This window comes from Orycteropus afer, unplaced genomic scaffold (assembly GCF_000298275.1).
Source record: "Orycteropus afer afer isolate SDZICR_OR568_19922 unplaced genomic scaffold, OryAfe1.0 scaffold00302, whole genome shotgun sequence".
Classification (NCBI taxonomy): domain Eukaryota; kingdom Metazoa; phylum Chordata; class Mammalia; order Tubulidentata; family Orycteropodidae; genus Orycteropus; species Orycteropus afer.
Window position 1 is genome coordinate 1,960,921 of NW_006921889.1, and position 13,610 is coordinate 1,974,530.

A 13,610-nucleotide genomic window follows, 5' to 3' on the forward strand; every position below is an offset into this window, starting at 1 on the left:
GAAGATGGGGCAATCTACTTCCGTAGTGATACTGCCTCGGAAACCCAAGAAGGGGTCGCTATGAGTGGGGGCCGGCTTGATGGCACATAACAACAACAACAACATCATGCAGGGGGGAGTGTGCCCAAGACCATGTATAGGGTTGATAGATAATGTTTCTACCAAGTGTATTGGTATTTCTATAAGAATTCCCAGGTATATTGTAGAGCTGACAAGGGACAAGGTTGTAGTCACTTCTTGGGCATAGCCAGCTACCCAGAGGGAGTGAGTAATTGGACCTGGGGGCTCGGGACGATAGTCACAGGGGACATCAAACTCAATTGGCATAACATACTACATAAAACATTGTTTCACATCCTATTTTGGTGAGTAGTGACTGGAATCTTAAAAGCTTGCAAGCAGCTACCTAGATGCAATGATGGGTCTCTCCTTGTCCAGAGCAAAGAAGAATGAAGAAAACCAAAGATGCATGGAAACAATTAGTCCAAGCAACTGGTACACCATGCGATCCTCTGTGTATACAGCTGTGACCAGAAGAACTAGATGGTGCCCAGCTACCACTGTCAACCACTCAGAGAGGCATCTGTGTAGGAGATCCTGGATAGAGAGGGAAAACAATATGGAGCAAACCTTAAAATCATTTGGGAAAAAAAAAAGGGGGAGACCAGCTTTGCTGGTCTGAAAGAGCCTGGTGGAACCACTGAGACTGTGGCCCCTAGCTGTCCTTCAGGTCTGGAATTGAACCCATACCTCTGGCTTCCAGCCAAACAAAAGACAGGCATATGAGCTGAACATTTACATTAGGTAGATACACTCCTTGGAGAGAACAATCATGGGAGAGTAGACGGGCTGTGTATGCACAGGGAGACACCTCAGGGGGCAGGAGTGCATGGAGGGAAGGACACAGGGAAGAGGTAACTATGGGGAGGAAGCGGAGGGGAACTATCGCATTGTGGGAAATTGCAGTCAATGTCATGAGACAAAGTGTATGTGAGCTGCTGTATGGAAAGTGAATTTGCTCTGTAAACTTTCACCCAAATCATAATAAAAAAGAAAATAACATGCTTGGAGCAGATGCCACCACTTGTTTGTCAGTTAGTCGTACTGTGGTGGTGTGTGTGTTGCTGTGAGCCTGGAGGGTATACCTCCAGTATTTCAAATACCAGCAGGGTCATCCACGGTGGACAGGTTTCAGTGGAGCTTCCAGACTAAGGCAGACTGGGAAGAAGGAAGGGGCCGCCAATCTGAAAAAAATTGGCCACTGAAAACCTTATGAATAGCAGTGAAACACTGTCTGGTATATCAGTGGTGCTTTGGTAGGCAGCTGCAAATTTGGGTTTTATGCTCAGGAAAGATAGTTGGACTGGACATGACAATTTGGGAGTCACATATTCTCTGACATTGCTCCTGCATGCCTTATCTGACTCCATTCCTTACCAGCTACACAGTTGCTCGGGTCATTCTGTAATCTCTCTTTCACCATCCACATCCAGTAAGTAATGAAATCTGTAGGTTCTTTACAGATTATTTCTTTGAATTTGTACTCCTCTCCATTAAAATAAAACGTTAGTGTAAATACATATGTAACAGAACATTTGCCAGTTCAGTAATCTTTGCATGTATAGGTTAGTGATACTAATTTTATTCATCATGTTCTTCAGCCGTCATCTTTACCATTACCAAATTTTCTATTCTGATACATACGGAGTGTTAGAAAAACCAGCCATTGAAAACCTTAGGGAGCACAGTTCTACTCTAACTCACTGCTGTTGTTGTTATGTGTCATCAACTCAGCCCCGACTCATAGCGACCCCTCCTTGGGTTGCCGAGACAGTATCACTACGGAAGTCGATTGCCCAACCTTCCTTCTGAGGGGTGGCTGGTGGTTTTGAACCACCAGCCTTCTGGTTAGCAGTCAAGTGCCTTAGGCACTATGCTACCAGAGCTCCTTCTGACTCACTGGAAACTTTTTTTTCAAAGTGTTCCTAGTTGATTGATGTTCTAGCATGTATCAGGCTGTCGTTTCTCTTTATGGCTGAGTGATGTTCCATCATGTATATACAAGTAGTTCCTGGGTTACCAACGAGATCTGTTCGTAAGTCTGTCTTTATGTTGAATTTGTAGGTAAGTTGGAACAAGTACATACTGTTACTAATCATGTTTGCCTCAGTATATAGTATATATTTTACCTCTGTGCATATAAAATGTTTAAAAACAACCAAGTACACCACAATATTTTAATAATAATAATACAGTACTTAATAATACAGTAATAATAAAAGTAAAGGAGATCTGGTGGTGTAGTGGTTAAGGGATTCGGCTACTAACCAAAAGATCTGTGGTTCAAACCCACCAGCTGCTCTGTGGAAGAAAGGTAGGGCAGTCTGCTTCTGTAAAGGTTTACAGCTTTGGAAACTCAACGGAGGTCACTTATGAGTTGGCATCGACTCAAGGGTAGTGAGTTTGAGTTCTGAATAAAAGTATAGTACTGTACTAGAGAGAATCAGTGTGTGTATATGTAGGTGTACAGTACTGTAAAAGAAACAGTCCTTAAAATATATAGTACAAAGGTCAGGATTAAAGGTAAATACTTACTCTTGTTTCATTGATGTGTCTTACTTCTTCCTAGAGCTGACGAACTGCTGAAGCCATGCAGTCTTTTCTTGAGCATGACAGAGTAGTTCATTTGTTCATTATTATGACCCGTTTACCTCAAAATTTTAATAGGCGTTATGCCGGTCCTTTCTTAAGTATGAGTTGTCCATAAGTTAGATATTCTTAACGCAGGAACTTACCGTACCACATTTTATTTATCCATTCATCTTTTATGGACATTTAGGCTATTTCCACCATTTTGCTCTTGTGAATAGTGCTTCATTGAACATTGGTGTACAAGTATCTGTGTCTCTGCTTTCAGTTCCTTTGAGTTATCTACCTAGGTGTGGAATTGCTGTATCACATGGTAATTCTCTGTTTAACTTGTAGAGGAATTGCCAAACTCTTTTCCACAGAGACTGTATATTTTACAGTCCTACCAACAATGGAGGGAGTTCTGGTAGCATAGTGGCTAAGGCACTTGACTGCTAACCAGGAGGCTGGCGGTTCAAACCCACCAGCCACTCCTCGGAAGGAAATGGGGCAATCTACTTCCGTAGTGATACTGCCTCGGACACCCAAGGAGGGGTCGCTGTGAGTTGGGTCTGACTCGATGGCACATAACAACAACAATAAAGAAGAAAGTAACAATAACTGAGTTATAAGGGGATTGTGTATGGAATGTTGTTGTTGTTATGTGCCATTGAGTCAGACCCAACTCATATCCCCCTCCTTGGCTTTCTGAGGCAGTATCACTTCAGAAGTAGATTGCCCCATCTTCCTTCTGGTGAGTGGCTGGTGGGTATGGAATAGGGAATATGAAAAATCTTAGTAGAGGACCTTAGAATATATAAATTGGAAATGATTTTGGAGACATTTGTAGTTAAAGATGGCAATAATATTATAAACTTGAATTTTAGAAAGGGTAATCTTTGTAGGAAGTGATGGTGGATGGAGAAGGTGGAGACAGCAAGGTTGATAATGGACTTCAGTTTGCTAGAAATTGTGAAATATGGTGCCTGAGTCTTAGATAAGGAGGGAACAGGATTGATCAGAAACATAATTTTATATAATTACTAGGATTTAATAATTTTTAAATATTGGGGGAGAGAGAGGATGATTGGTTTAAGGAACCAGTAGGATAAAAATTCTACCTTAATTATTTTTTACATAGAGACCCCAAACCAAACCCATTATCGACTCATAGTGACCTTATGGGACGGAGTGTTACTGACCTATTTGGGTTTCCAAAGTTGTAAATCTTTACAAATCTTTATAAAAGCAGACTGCTACATCTTTCTCCCACAAAGTGGGTGTGGGTTCTACTGCAGACCTTTTGGTTAGCAGCTTTATATATAGGAAGCAGATCATATCTCAAAGGCAATGACTTAACTGCTTGTGGTAAGATCCCACCATGGAGTTGATTGCCAGTCTCATCATGGGGAATAACTACCACGAGCTGCCCAGCCACTCAACCAGGCCCAGCCAAGTTGACACACAAACATAACTACCACACGCACCTTAGTCTTCAAGGAGATATCTTTGATTTTCACTTGAAAGAGGTTTTTTGCAGCAGATTTGCCCAGTGTAATACATCATCTGATATCTTGACTGCTGCTTCTCTTGTTGTTGATTGTAGAACCAGTAATATGAAATCATAGAAATATGGGGTATGCTCAAGACTGATTTGTTCATTCTTCTCACAGCCCATTGTATATTCAGTATTCTTCACCAGCACCACAATTTGAATGCATCAGTTCTTCTAGCTTCCTTTCTTATTGTCCAGTTTTTGCATGCTTATGAAGCAATTGAAAATCCATGGTTTGGGTCAGCTGCACCTTAATCATCGAAGTGACATCTTTTTTTTTGAAAACAACCAACACTTTAAAGGGGTCTTTTGTTGCAGATCTGCCTAGTACAGTATGCCATTGATTTCTTGACTGCTGCTTTCATGGTTATTGATTGCTGATTCAAGTAGAATGAAATCCTCGGTAGCTTCATCTCTTCACTATTTATCATGATGTTGCTTATGAGGTTTTTTGTTTTCTTCATGCTGAGGTGTAATCCATGCTGAAGATTATTGTCTTTTACCATCATCAGTAAGTGCTTCAAGTTGTCTTCATTTCTGGCAAGGAGGATTGTGACGTGTGCATATTGCAGGTTCTTGAAGAGTCTTTAGGAGGGGCCAGTTCCTGAAGAAGGATATCATGGCTTGGTAAGGTAGAGAGTCAGTGAAAAAGAGGAATACCATCAATGGATTGACACAGTGGCTGCAACAATGGTCTCAAGTACAGCAACACTCGTCAGGATGGTGCAGGACCAGGCAGTTTCGTTCTGTTGTAAATAGGGTGGCTATGAGTCAGAACTGACTTGATGGTACCTAAGAACGTCAGTGAGTCTTTCTCTAATTCTGATGCCATGCTCTTTTTCATATAGTCCCATATCTGGGATTACTGGCTCAATATTCAGATTGAATAAAGTGAAAGGATACAACACTGATGTACACCTTTCAGGTTTTAAACCACATGCAGCATCTCCTGTTTGAGTGACTGCCTCTTGATCTTTGTGCAGGTTTTACATGAGTACAGTTAAGTGCTCTGGAATTTCCATTCTGTGTAATGTTACCCATAGTTTGTTAATGATCCAGATGGTATCCTCATTTTCTCTCATGCCATTCTGGGTCTGCAACACTTTCCTGACCTTTGTAAATTACTTGTCTTTTTAACTGCTTTGCCAAATCTTGGCAATCTCAGTTTAATCACAACCCCTTTCCCCTCTCCACATAATAAGTTTAGAAGAAGTTTTAAAGGATTCCCTCAAATCCAGTCAATGTCTGTGTCCCCTAGTGCACTTTTAAACTGATCTTTTTGTTTATCTCTTTGGCTCCATAAATCTGAATTCTCATTTTCCCAAAGCCTTTATTCTTAGGAAGGAGCTCTGATAGTGCAATAGTTAAAGCATTTGGCTGCTAACCAAAACGCCAGCAGTTCAAACCCTCCAGCAGTTCTGTAAGAGAAAGACAAAGCAGCCTGATTCCTTCTTTAAAGGCTTATAGCTTTGGAAACTTCCTGTGGAGTGGTTGTATTCTTCCCTGTGGGATCACTGTGAGTCAGAATCAAGTCCATGGCAGTGGATTTGGTTTTGGTTTTGGTTATTCTCAGAAGTGGAGCTTCATAGCCTAATTGAAGTCACTGTATCAATCATGATGGTCAGCCATCATCTGAAATACAAGCTGACACTTTTATTTACCTGATAATGTACCAGGACTGGTTTAGGAAAAGTTCAAGGGTCCAGACCTCTCTGATCCTGGAACCTCCTTCTTTCAGAGAATAGAATGACTTTTTCTTCCTTCTACCAAGATTGTGTTACACTTTTCTGAGTCTTTCCCAGTTCTCTCTCTTCTGCTTTCTCAATGAGAGATAGGTACCATAAATTGATAGCTGGCCACCCTGCTGGCAAAGTTAATGCTCTATAATTTGGAGAGCTCTAAAGGGTACCCTGATTTCATCTAGTAATGCCTGGTTGACAGTGTCCCCAGACCCCTAAATGTCTGTCAGCCTCATTTTCTACCTTGGACGCTGCACTCTCTCTGGGCCTAGCTCATCTTTTTACTCTTTGTTGTTCAGAACTTCAGGCACACAGCTGTCCTTATTTTCTGTTTAAGGGTACACACACTTACTTTTCTACTGTATGCCTCTAAAACCAACCTTGTGCTTGTATCTTAAAGAGTGATGAATGAATCATGATCTAATTCTCCGTGAGGTCCTATTGGGTGAAATTGTTTCTTCTGAGTGCTAATAATAAACCACTGTAACCAGAGGTTAACCCAGTGTTCTCCTGGTCCTTGCAACCAGAAAAGCTTAATAAACACATAAACAAACAAAAACCCAAACCCACTGCTGTCAGTTGATTCTGACTCATCGTGACCCCCATAGGGTTTCCAAGGCTGTAAATGTTTACAGAAGTAGACTGCCTCCTCTTTCTCCTGTGGAGCAGCTGGTGGGTTTGAACCTTTTGGTTAGAAGGTATTTGGAATACCTTCACTGTTGCTCCATCAGAGATGTTTATATAGCTTAATAAAAAATGAATGCTGGTATGTTTCTCAGTGTCTGACCTCCAGAGTTCTTTGTTTATTTGTGTGTGTATGTGAGAAGACAGTGAGCCAGTGAAAATTTTAGATTAATAATGTATATAAATTGCATTTTTTTCAGTACTTTATTTACAATTAAAATTATGGAAAGTCATGAAAGTCAAAGACACCCAAAAAATCTGGCTATAAAAATATTTCTGTTCTTACTCTGAATTCAAGATAAATTAGCTCTTTTGTTTTCTTTTTTAAATAGGGTTACACATCATTTTGGAATGACTGTATATCATCTGGATTACGTGGCTGTATGTTAATTGAATTAGCCTTGAGAGGAAGATTACAACTAGAGGCTTGTGGAATGAGGCGTAAAAGTCTATTAACAAGAAAGGTAAGAGGAGTGCTTTTTTAGACTTTAAAAGTGAAAAATGTTTCTATTCTGTTGATAACTTTCATGCAAAGAAGGAGTTGATTTTAAAATTCAGCCTTTATTGAATCATGTTTGCATGTCCTCCTGGTTCTTTGTTATGAATAATGTAATTCATTGTTGGGATCACTGGCCAGTGCATATTTAAAGAGATTCCAAGCTTTACTTGCTGTTTCTGAAAGCTATCATTTTGAAATAAATGATATACTTGTTTTAAAACTCGAAGTGCTTTTGTGAAAATTAACTACCCATAAGCTATTTATCTTTTTTGCAGAATAAGAATACTTTTCAGATCTGTTTTTTGCACCATTGAGATGTGGATACTTTTGTGGTATGGGAGAAAAGATCCCAGATTCAAACTTGTGCTATAGAAACTGTTTCATTTAGCCTTGGGACAAAGACAGTCATCTGGGATGAGAGAACCATAAGCATGTGCACAGCATAGGGGCCGAATGGAGTGTGCTGAATCATGGTCCTGGTGTTCATTATAATTGCTAGAAAATAACAAAAATAAAAAACCCAAACTCACTTCTGTCGAGTTGATACCGACTCATAGAGACCCTCCTTGTGTTCCGAGATGGTATCTGTACGGAAGTAGATTGCCCAATCTTCCTTTCGAGGAGTGGCTGGTGGATTTGAACTGTCAGCCTTCTGGTTAGCAGTCAAATGCGTTAGGCACTATGTCACCACTCTTAAAATTGCTAGAGTACAAAAGAAATCATCACAAAATCATGGTTGGTGGCAGATCAACAAAATCATGGTTGGTGGCAGGTCACTATTATAAGATAGACTGCAGAAGCAAGGAAGGGACCATGATTTGGGATGCATACATAAGTGAAGCTTAAAAAGTGTTGGGATTGGGTTCTGGGGCTTTACCACCTGGCTGCTACACACTCATGACCATGCAGCTGACTCAGCCACAAGGTGGCTGCAAGACAATACCAGGACCCTAGCCTTTAAATTAGATAAGGATATACCCTGGCAAGTCCCCTAATCCTTTGTGTGACCATAATCTGCTTTCAACCACACTCTTTCTAATGGCAAACTGCATCTCCATAGATGTGTCCCAACCTGTCTGTGCATAGCCACATTGCTGGTTTAATGATCAGAAAGAACTCAAATGGCATCTGAACTTATGTCAAGACTGAAAATGGAGTTCGGGCTCCCCCTTACACTGCAGCCTCCCACGGCCCATGTGCTTCAGAATTTAAGCTCAATATATATCTTCTGTGGTAAAATAGAGAATTGGCTACTGTTTAGAATTTTTAAATTCAGTCTTAAAAATTCAAGACTTTCTTTTCCAGTGGATCCCTGTATTTGTGGCATGGTGTTTCAAAATGATTTTTTCCCTAGTACAGTATTGTGTTGTGTGGAAGTCTCAAAATCCCATTATTCTGATCTCAACTGTGAGTGTATAACAAATCCCCACTTTTTACTTCTTGTTCATTTTTGACATCAGCTACCCACATAGCACTTCTTTCTCTGACCCCCCCACCTGGAGCTATGTCAGATCTCACAAGTTTAAAAAGGCAGTCCTTTGGGCTGCCAGGTAGGCAGATGGCAGCCACAAGTTTAGGAGTCCACATAATACCTTCACTTCTCATCTGCTGGCTAAAAATTCAGAATTTCACTCTATCCCTTAAGAATGCCAGCTCAAGCTCAGAAGACCTCCCTGAACTCCCTCACTTCTGACCTGCTGGCTCCCACTACTCCTTTGGGTTCATTAATTTGCTGGGATGACTCACAGGACTTAGGAAAAGTGCTGTGTTTGTATTTAAGATTACAGCAAAATGGGTTCCTGACCTGGAGGTTCCATGTGTCATGGATGCCCTACTGTCCAGGAAAAGCTCAGATCAGCCCTCCTCCCTCCCCTGAGGTCATATCAGGCCACAGTAGTGGTCTTTCTGGTCAGGCCAGCTCCTGTCCATTAGCACAAACTCCCAGGAGTGGTCTAGAGGTGTAGGCACTTTAATTACTCAGGAAATGCCAAAAAAAAAATCATGTCAGAACTGAACATTGTAGATGAACATGTTATAGAGTTGAATAATTTTGTGGGAAAGGCATTAATGTGTCTTGAAAGTTACGTGCAAAGATAACATGGCATATTAGTAAGTATTCTGCATGGGATTTTAAAATTACACCTAGCCTGATTATTTAAAATAAAGTTATGAGCTGGCATGAGATTGTTTACATAATTGTGACATAAAGCAAAGTTTAACTTCTTTTTCATTTTACTGAGTAACAGTAATGACTAATGGAGGAAAAAAATCCTTAGATGCTACCATTACTATTAATGAAATACATACATAAATAGTTACTAACCACTGGAAGTAATTCTGTATTAATGTTATGAAGCCCACACCTATAGTGAAAAGATTTTCATACTGGTTGTACTGGTTCTTTTTATGGGAACTTATAAATAAGAACCATTTTTTTGTAGGTTGTCAACATTATCAAGTTGATTGTCCATTCTTTATTCATTCACCACATATTTATTTGGTGCTTACATGAACCATGTACTGGACTAGACCCTTATGACCAAAAGAGACATGTTCCCTGCCTAACAGGTTTATTATTTTAGTCTACTGGTTTTTGTGATCTTAACATATGTCTTGTGGAAAAATATTCCAGTATGACTTAATTTACTCATTTAAAAAATAAATTACTGATTTTATTAACATAAAGTATATCAAATACAAACCAAACTCATTGCCAATGAGTCAATTCCAACTCATAGTGACACCCATTGGGTTTCCAAGGCTATAAATCTTTACGGAAGCAGACTGCCTCATCTTTCTTCTGCGGAGCAGCTGGTGGGTTCAAATCCCTGGCCTTTTGGTTAGCAGCCCAGTACCTTAACCACTGCACCACCAGAGAGCCTTGTTGTTGTTGTTACATGCTGTCGAGTCGGACCTGACTCATAGCAACCCCTCCTTGGGTTTCTGAGGCAGTATCACTATGGAAGTAGATTGCCCCATCTTCCTTCCAACCAGAGAGCCTTAAGATAATGTATATAACAGTTATAAAATCAAGCTGTACTAAAAGATTTATAGCCAGACAAAAGCATTCTTGTGCTTGCCTTTCCTCACTCCTTACTTAGTCCTGCTCCTGGGAGCAGTCGTTTGCAGTTTCCTTGGGCTGCCATACAAATTACCACAAACTTGGTGGTTTAAAACAACAGAAACCTGTCCTCTCAACAGTTCTGTAGGCCAAAAGTCCAAAGTTAAGATGTTGGCAGGGCCTCAGTCCCTCTGAAGGATCTGTTTCTTGCATCTTTTAGCTTCTGGTGGTTCCAGGTAGTGCTTGCCTTTCTTGGGTTGAGGCTGCATCTTTCTCTGTTCCTTCTTCACATTGTCTTCTCTCTGTGTCTCTTTTAAAGACAGCTTTCATTGCATTTAGAGCCACTGGGATAATCCAGGGGAGCTCTGGTGTTACAGTGCCTAAGACATTTGACTGCTAACCGGAAGGCTGGCGGTTCAAACCCACTAGCCACTCCTTGGAAGGAAGGTTGGGCAATCTACTTCCATAGAGATACTGCTTCAGAAACCCAAGGAGGGGTTGCTATGAGTTGGATCCAACTCGACAACAGTGAGTTTGGACTTTTGGTTTGGGGTAATCCAGAATGATCTCATACTAAGATCCTTAACTTAATTATATCTACAAAGCCCTTTTTCTTTTTAATTGTGATTTAGGTGAAAGTTTACAGAACAAGTTGTTCTCATTCACAATCTATGCATTCTGTTTTGTGACATTTACTGGAATCCCCACACTGTAAAAGCATTCTTCCCACTTTTTCCCTGTGCCCACCCTTTTCCTTTGTTCTTCTTTACCATTCCCTCTCACCTTCCTAGCTCCATCTCTGGGCAAAACTGTCCTCTTGATCTCATATGCTTGATTGTTCTTAATGAGTGCGTACCCTCCTGATACTACCATTCATCTTATAGACCTGTCTGTTGTTTGACTAAAAGTTGAACTACGGGGGTTAAGTTCACTTCCTAGCTTGAAGGGTGTCTAAAGGCCATAGTCTCAGGGGTTCCACTAGTAAGCCTGGTTGTTTTAGTGATGTTGAGTTTTGTTCCAAATTTCTCCCTGCTTTATCTGAGACCTTGCATTGTGAACCCTTTCAGAATGGTCAGCAGTGGTGCTTAGGCACCATCTAGCTCTTCTCATCTCTAGGTTCTGGAGGCCAGGGTTCATGTACTCCATTAGTCCTTTGTTTCCTGCATCTTTTTCTCCACTCTTCTTTGTTTCAGATGAGGAGAGACCAGTAGTTGTGCCTCTGATGGCCTTTCACGAGCTTTTAAGACCGCAGTTGCAACTCATGAAAGTAGGATGTAGAACATTGTCTTTATGGACTATGTTATGCCAATTGACCTTAGTGTTCCCCTAAGACTATAGACCTCCTTCTTTAAAAATAAATAAATAGATAAATAAATAAGATTACATTTAGAGGTTCCAGAGATAAGATGTGGACCTCTCCTTTTTTGGGGCCACATTCAATTCACTACAGTTCTCAGTATTTCTTTTCTTTTTTTTTAAATTGTTATTTGGGTGAAAGTTTACAGAGCAAATTCACTTTCCATACAGCAGTTCACATACACTTTGTCTCATGACACTGACTACAATTTACCCCAATGCAACAGCTCCCCTCCCACTTCGTCCCGATAGTTACCTCTTCCCTGTGTCATTCCCTCCATGCATTCCTGCCCCCTGAGCTGTCTTTGTGCATACACAGCTCTTCTTTCTCCCATGATTGTTCTCTCCAAGGAGTGTATCTACCTCAGGTAAATGTTTAGCTCATATACTTGTCTTCTGTTTGGCTGGAAGCTACAGGTGTGGGTTCAATTCCAGACCTGAAGGGCAGCTAGGGGCCATAGTCTCAGTGGTTCCACCAGGCTCCATCAGACTGGCAAACCTGGTCCCTTTTTTTGATTCTCCCTCTCTATCCAGAATCTCCTACATAGATTCCCCCTTCCTACCGACGGTGGTAGGCGGATACCATCTAGTTCTTCTGGTCTCGTAGTCATATAGGCTGAGGATTACATGGTGTACCAGTTGCGAGGACTAATTGTTTCCGTGAATCTTGGTTGTCTTCATTCTTCTTTGCTCTGGATGAGGAGAGACCCGTCATTGTAACTGGATGGCTGCATGCAGGCTTTTAAGATTGCAGTTGCTACTTACAGGAGGTGGGAACAATGTTTTATGTAGTATGCCAGTTGAGGTTGATGTCCCCTGTGACTATCTTCCTAAGCCCACAGGTTCAGCTACTCGCTCCCTCTGCATAGCTAGCTGTGCCCAAGAAGTGACTACAGCCTTGTCCTTTGTCAGCTCTATTATACCTCTGGGAATTCTTACAGAACATACAGATATACTTGTAGAACCATTGTCTGCCAACCTTATATATGGTCTAGGGTTTGCTCTCTGCTTCATAGACATACCTACCTAATAGTTCAGCCTGTCCACCCACCTATCCACCTGTACACCCTTGTTTGCCTTCACTGACAACACAGTACTGTATGTGCGACAGGGTTCATCTTTGTTGTCTGCACCTCTCATGTACCTCCCTCTGTCTTCTTCCTCAGTGCCACCATGTTGATCACTCACATTTGGTACGTTGCCCTTCTCTTCACCCAAAGTGATACTTATCTCTACCTATTTAAAAGTGTTATTCCCCTCCGCTCCCACCCCTGGTAACCAGCAAACAGAATTTCCTTCCATATATAAACCTTTCCTTGACTTTTACAATAATAGACTAATACAATATTTGTCCGTCTGTGATTGACTTATTTCACTAAGCATAATGTCCTCCAAGTTCATCCACGTTGGCGTTGTTTTGCAGATTCTAAGCTATTCTTTAAGGTTGCAAAGTATTCCATTGTGTGTATGTACCATAATTTGGTTATCCATTCTTCAGTTGATGGACACCTAGGTTGTTTCCATCTTTTTGCTATTGTAAATAGTGCTGCGATGAACATGGCTGTGCATATGTCTGTTCTTGTCATGGCTCTCACTTCTTTAGGATATGTACCTAGTAGTGGAATGGCTGGGTCAAATGGTATTTCTAATTCCAACTTTCGAAGGAATCGCCATACTGCTTTCCACAATGGTTGTACCATGTTACAGTCCCAACAGCAGTGTATGAGAGTCCCAATCTCTCCACAACCTCACCAGCATTTGTTTTTTTCTGTCTTGTTGAACTTTGCTACTAGTGCTGGAGCAAGATGGTAACTCGTTGTTTTGATTTGCATCTCTCTAATAGCTAATGATCGTGAACATTTCTTAATATGTTTGTTGGCCGCTTGAATATCCTCCTTGGTGAAGTGTCTATCCATGTCTTCTGCCCATGTTTTAATTGGATTGTTTGTCTTTTTGTTATTGAGGTGTTAGAGTTTTCTCTAAATTCTAGAGATAAGTCCCTTGTCAGATATGTTATTACCAAATATTTTTTCCCAATCTGTAGGTTCTCTTTTGACTCTTTTGGAGAAGTCTTTGGAAGCACATAAA

General features: G+C 40.9%; 1 protein-coding gene across 1 annotated transcript in view; it reads left to right on the forward strand.

The window, feature by feature from the left end:
* The window catches only part of GOLPH3 (golgi phosphoprotein 3), a 64,543-nt gene that overhangs the window by 13,119 nt on the left and 37,814 nt on the right, over positions 1 to 13,610 (forward strand). The window contains exon 2 of the mRNA XM_007951606.2: positions 6,939 to 7,070. Coding sequence (XP_007949797.1) covers positions 6,939 to 7,070 — 132 coding nt within the window. The remainder of the gene's footprint in view (positions 1 to 6,938; positions 7,071 to 13,610) is intronic.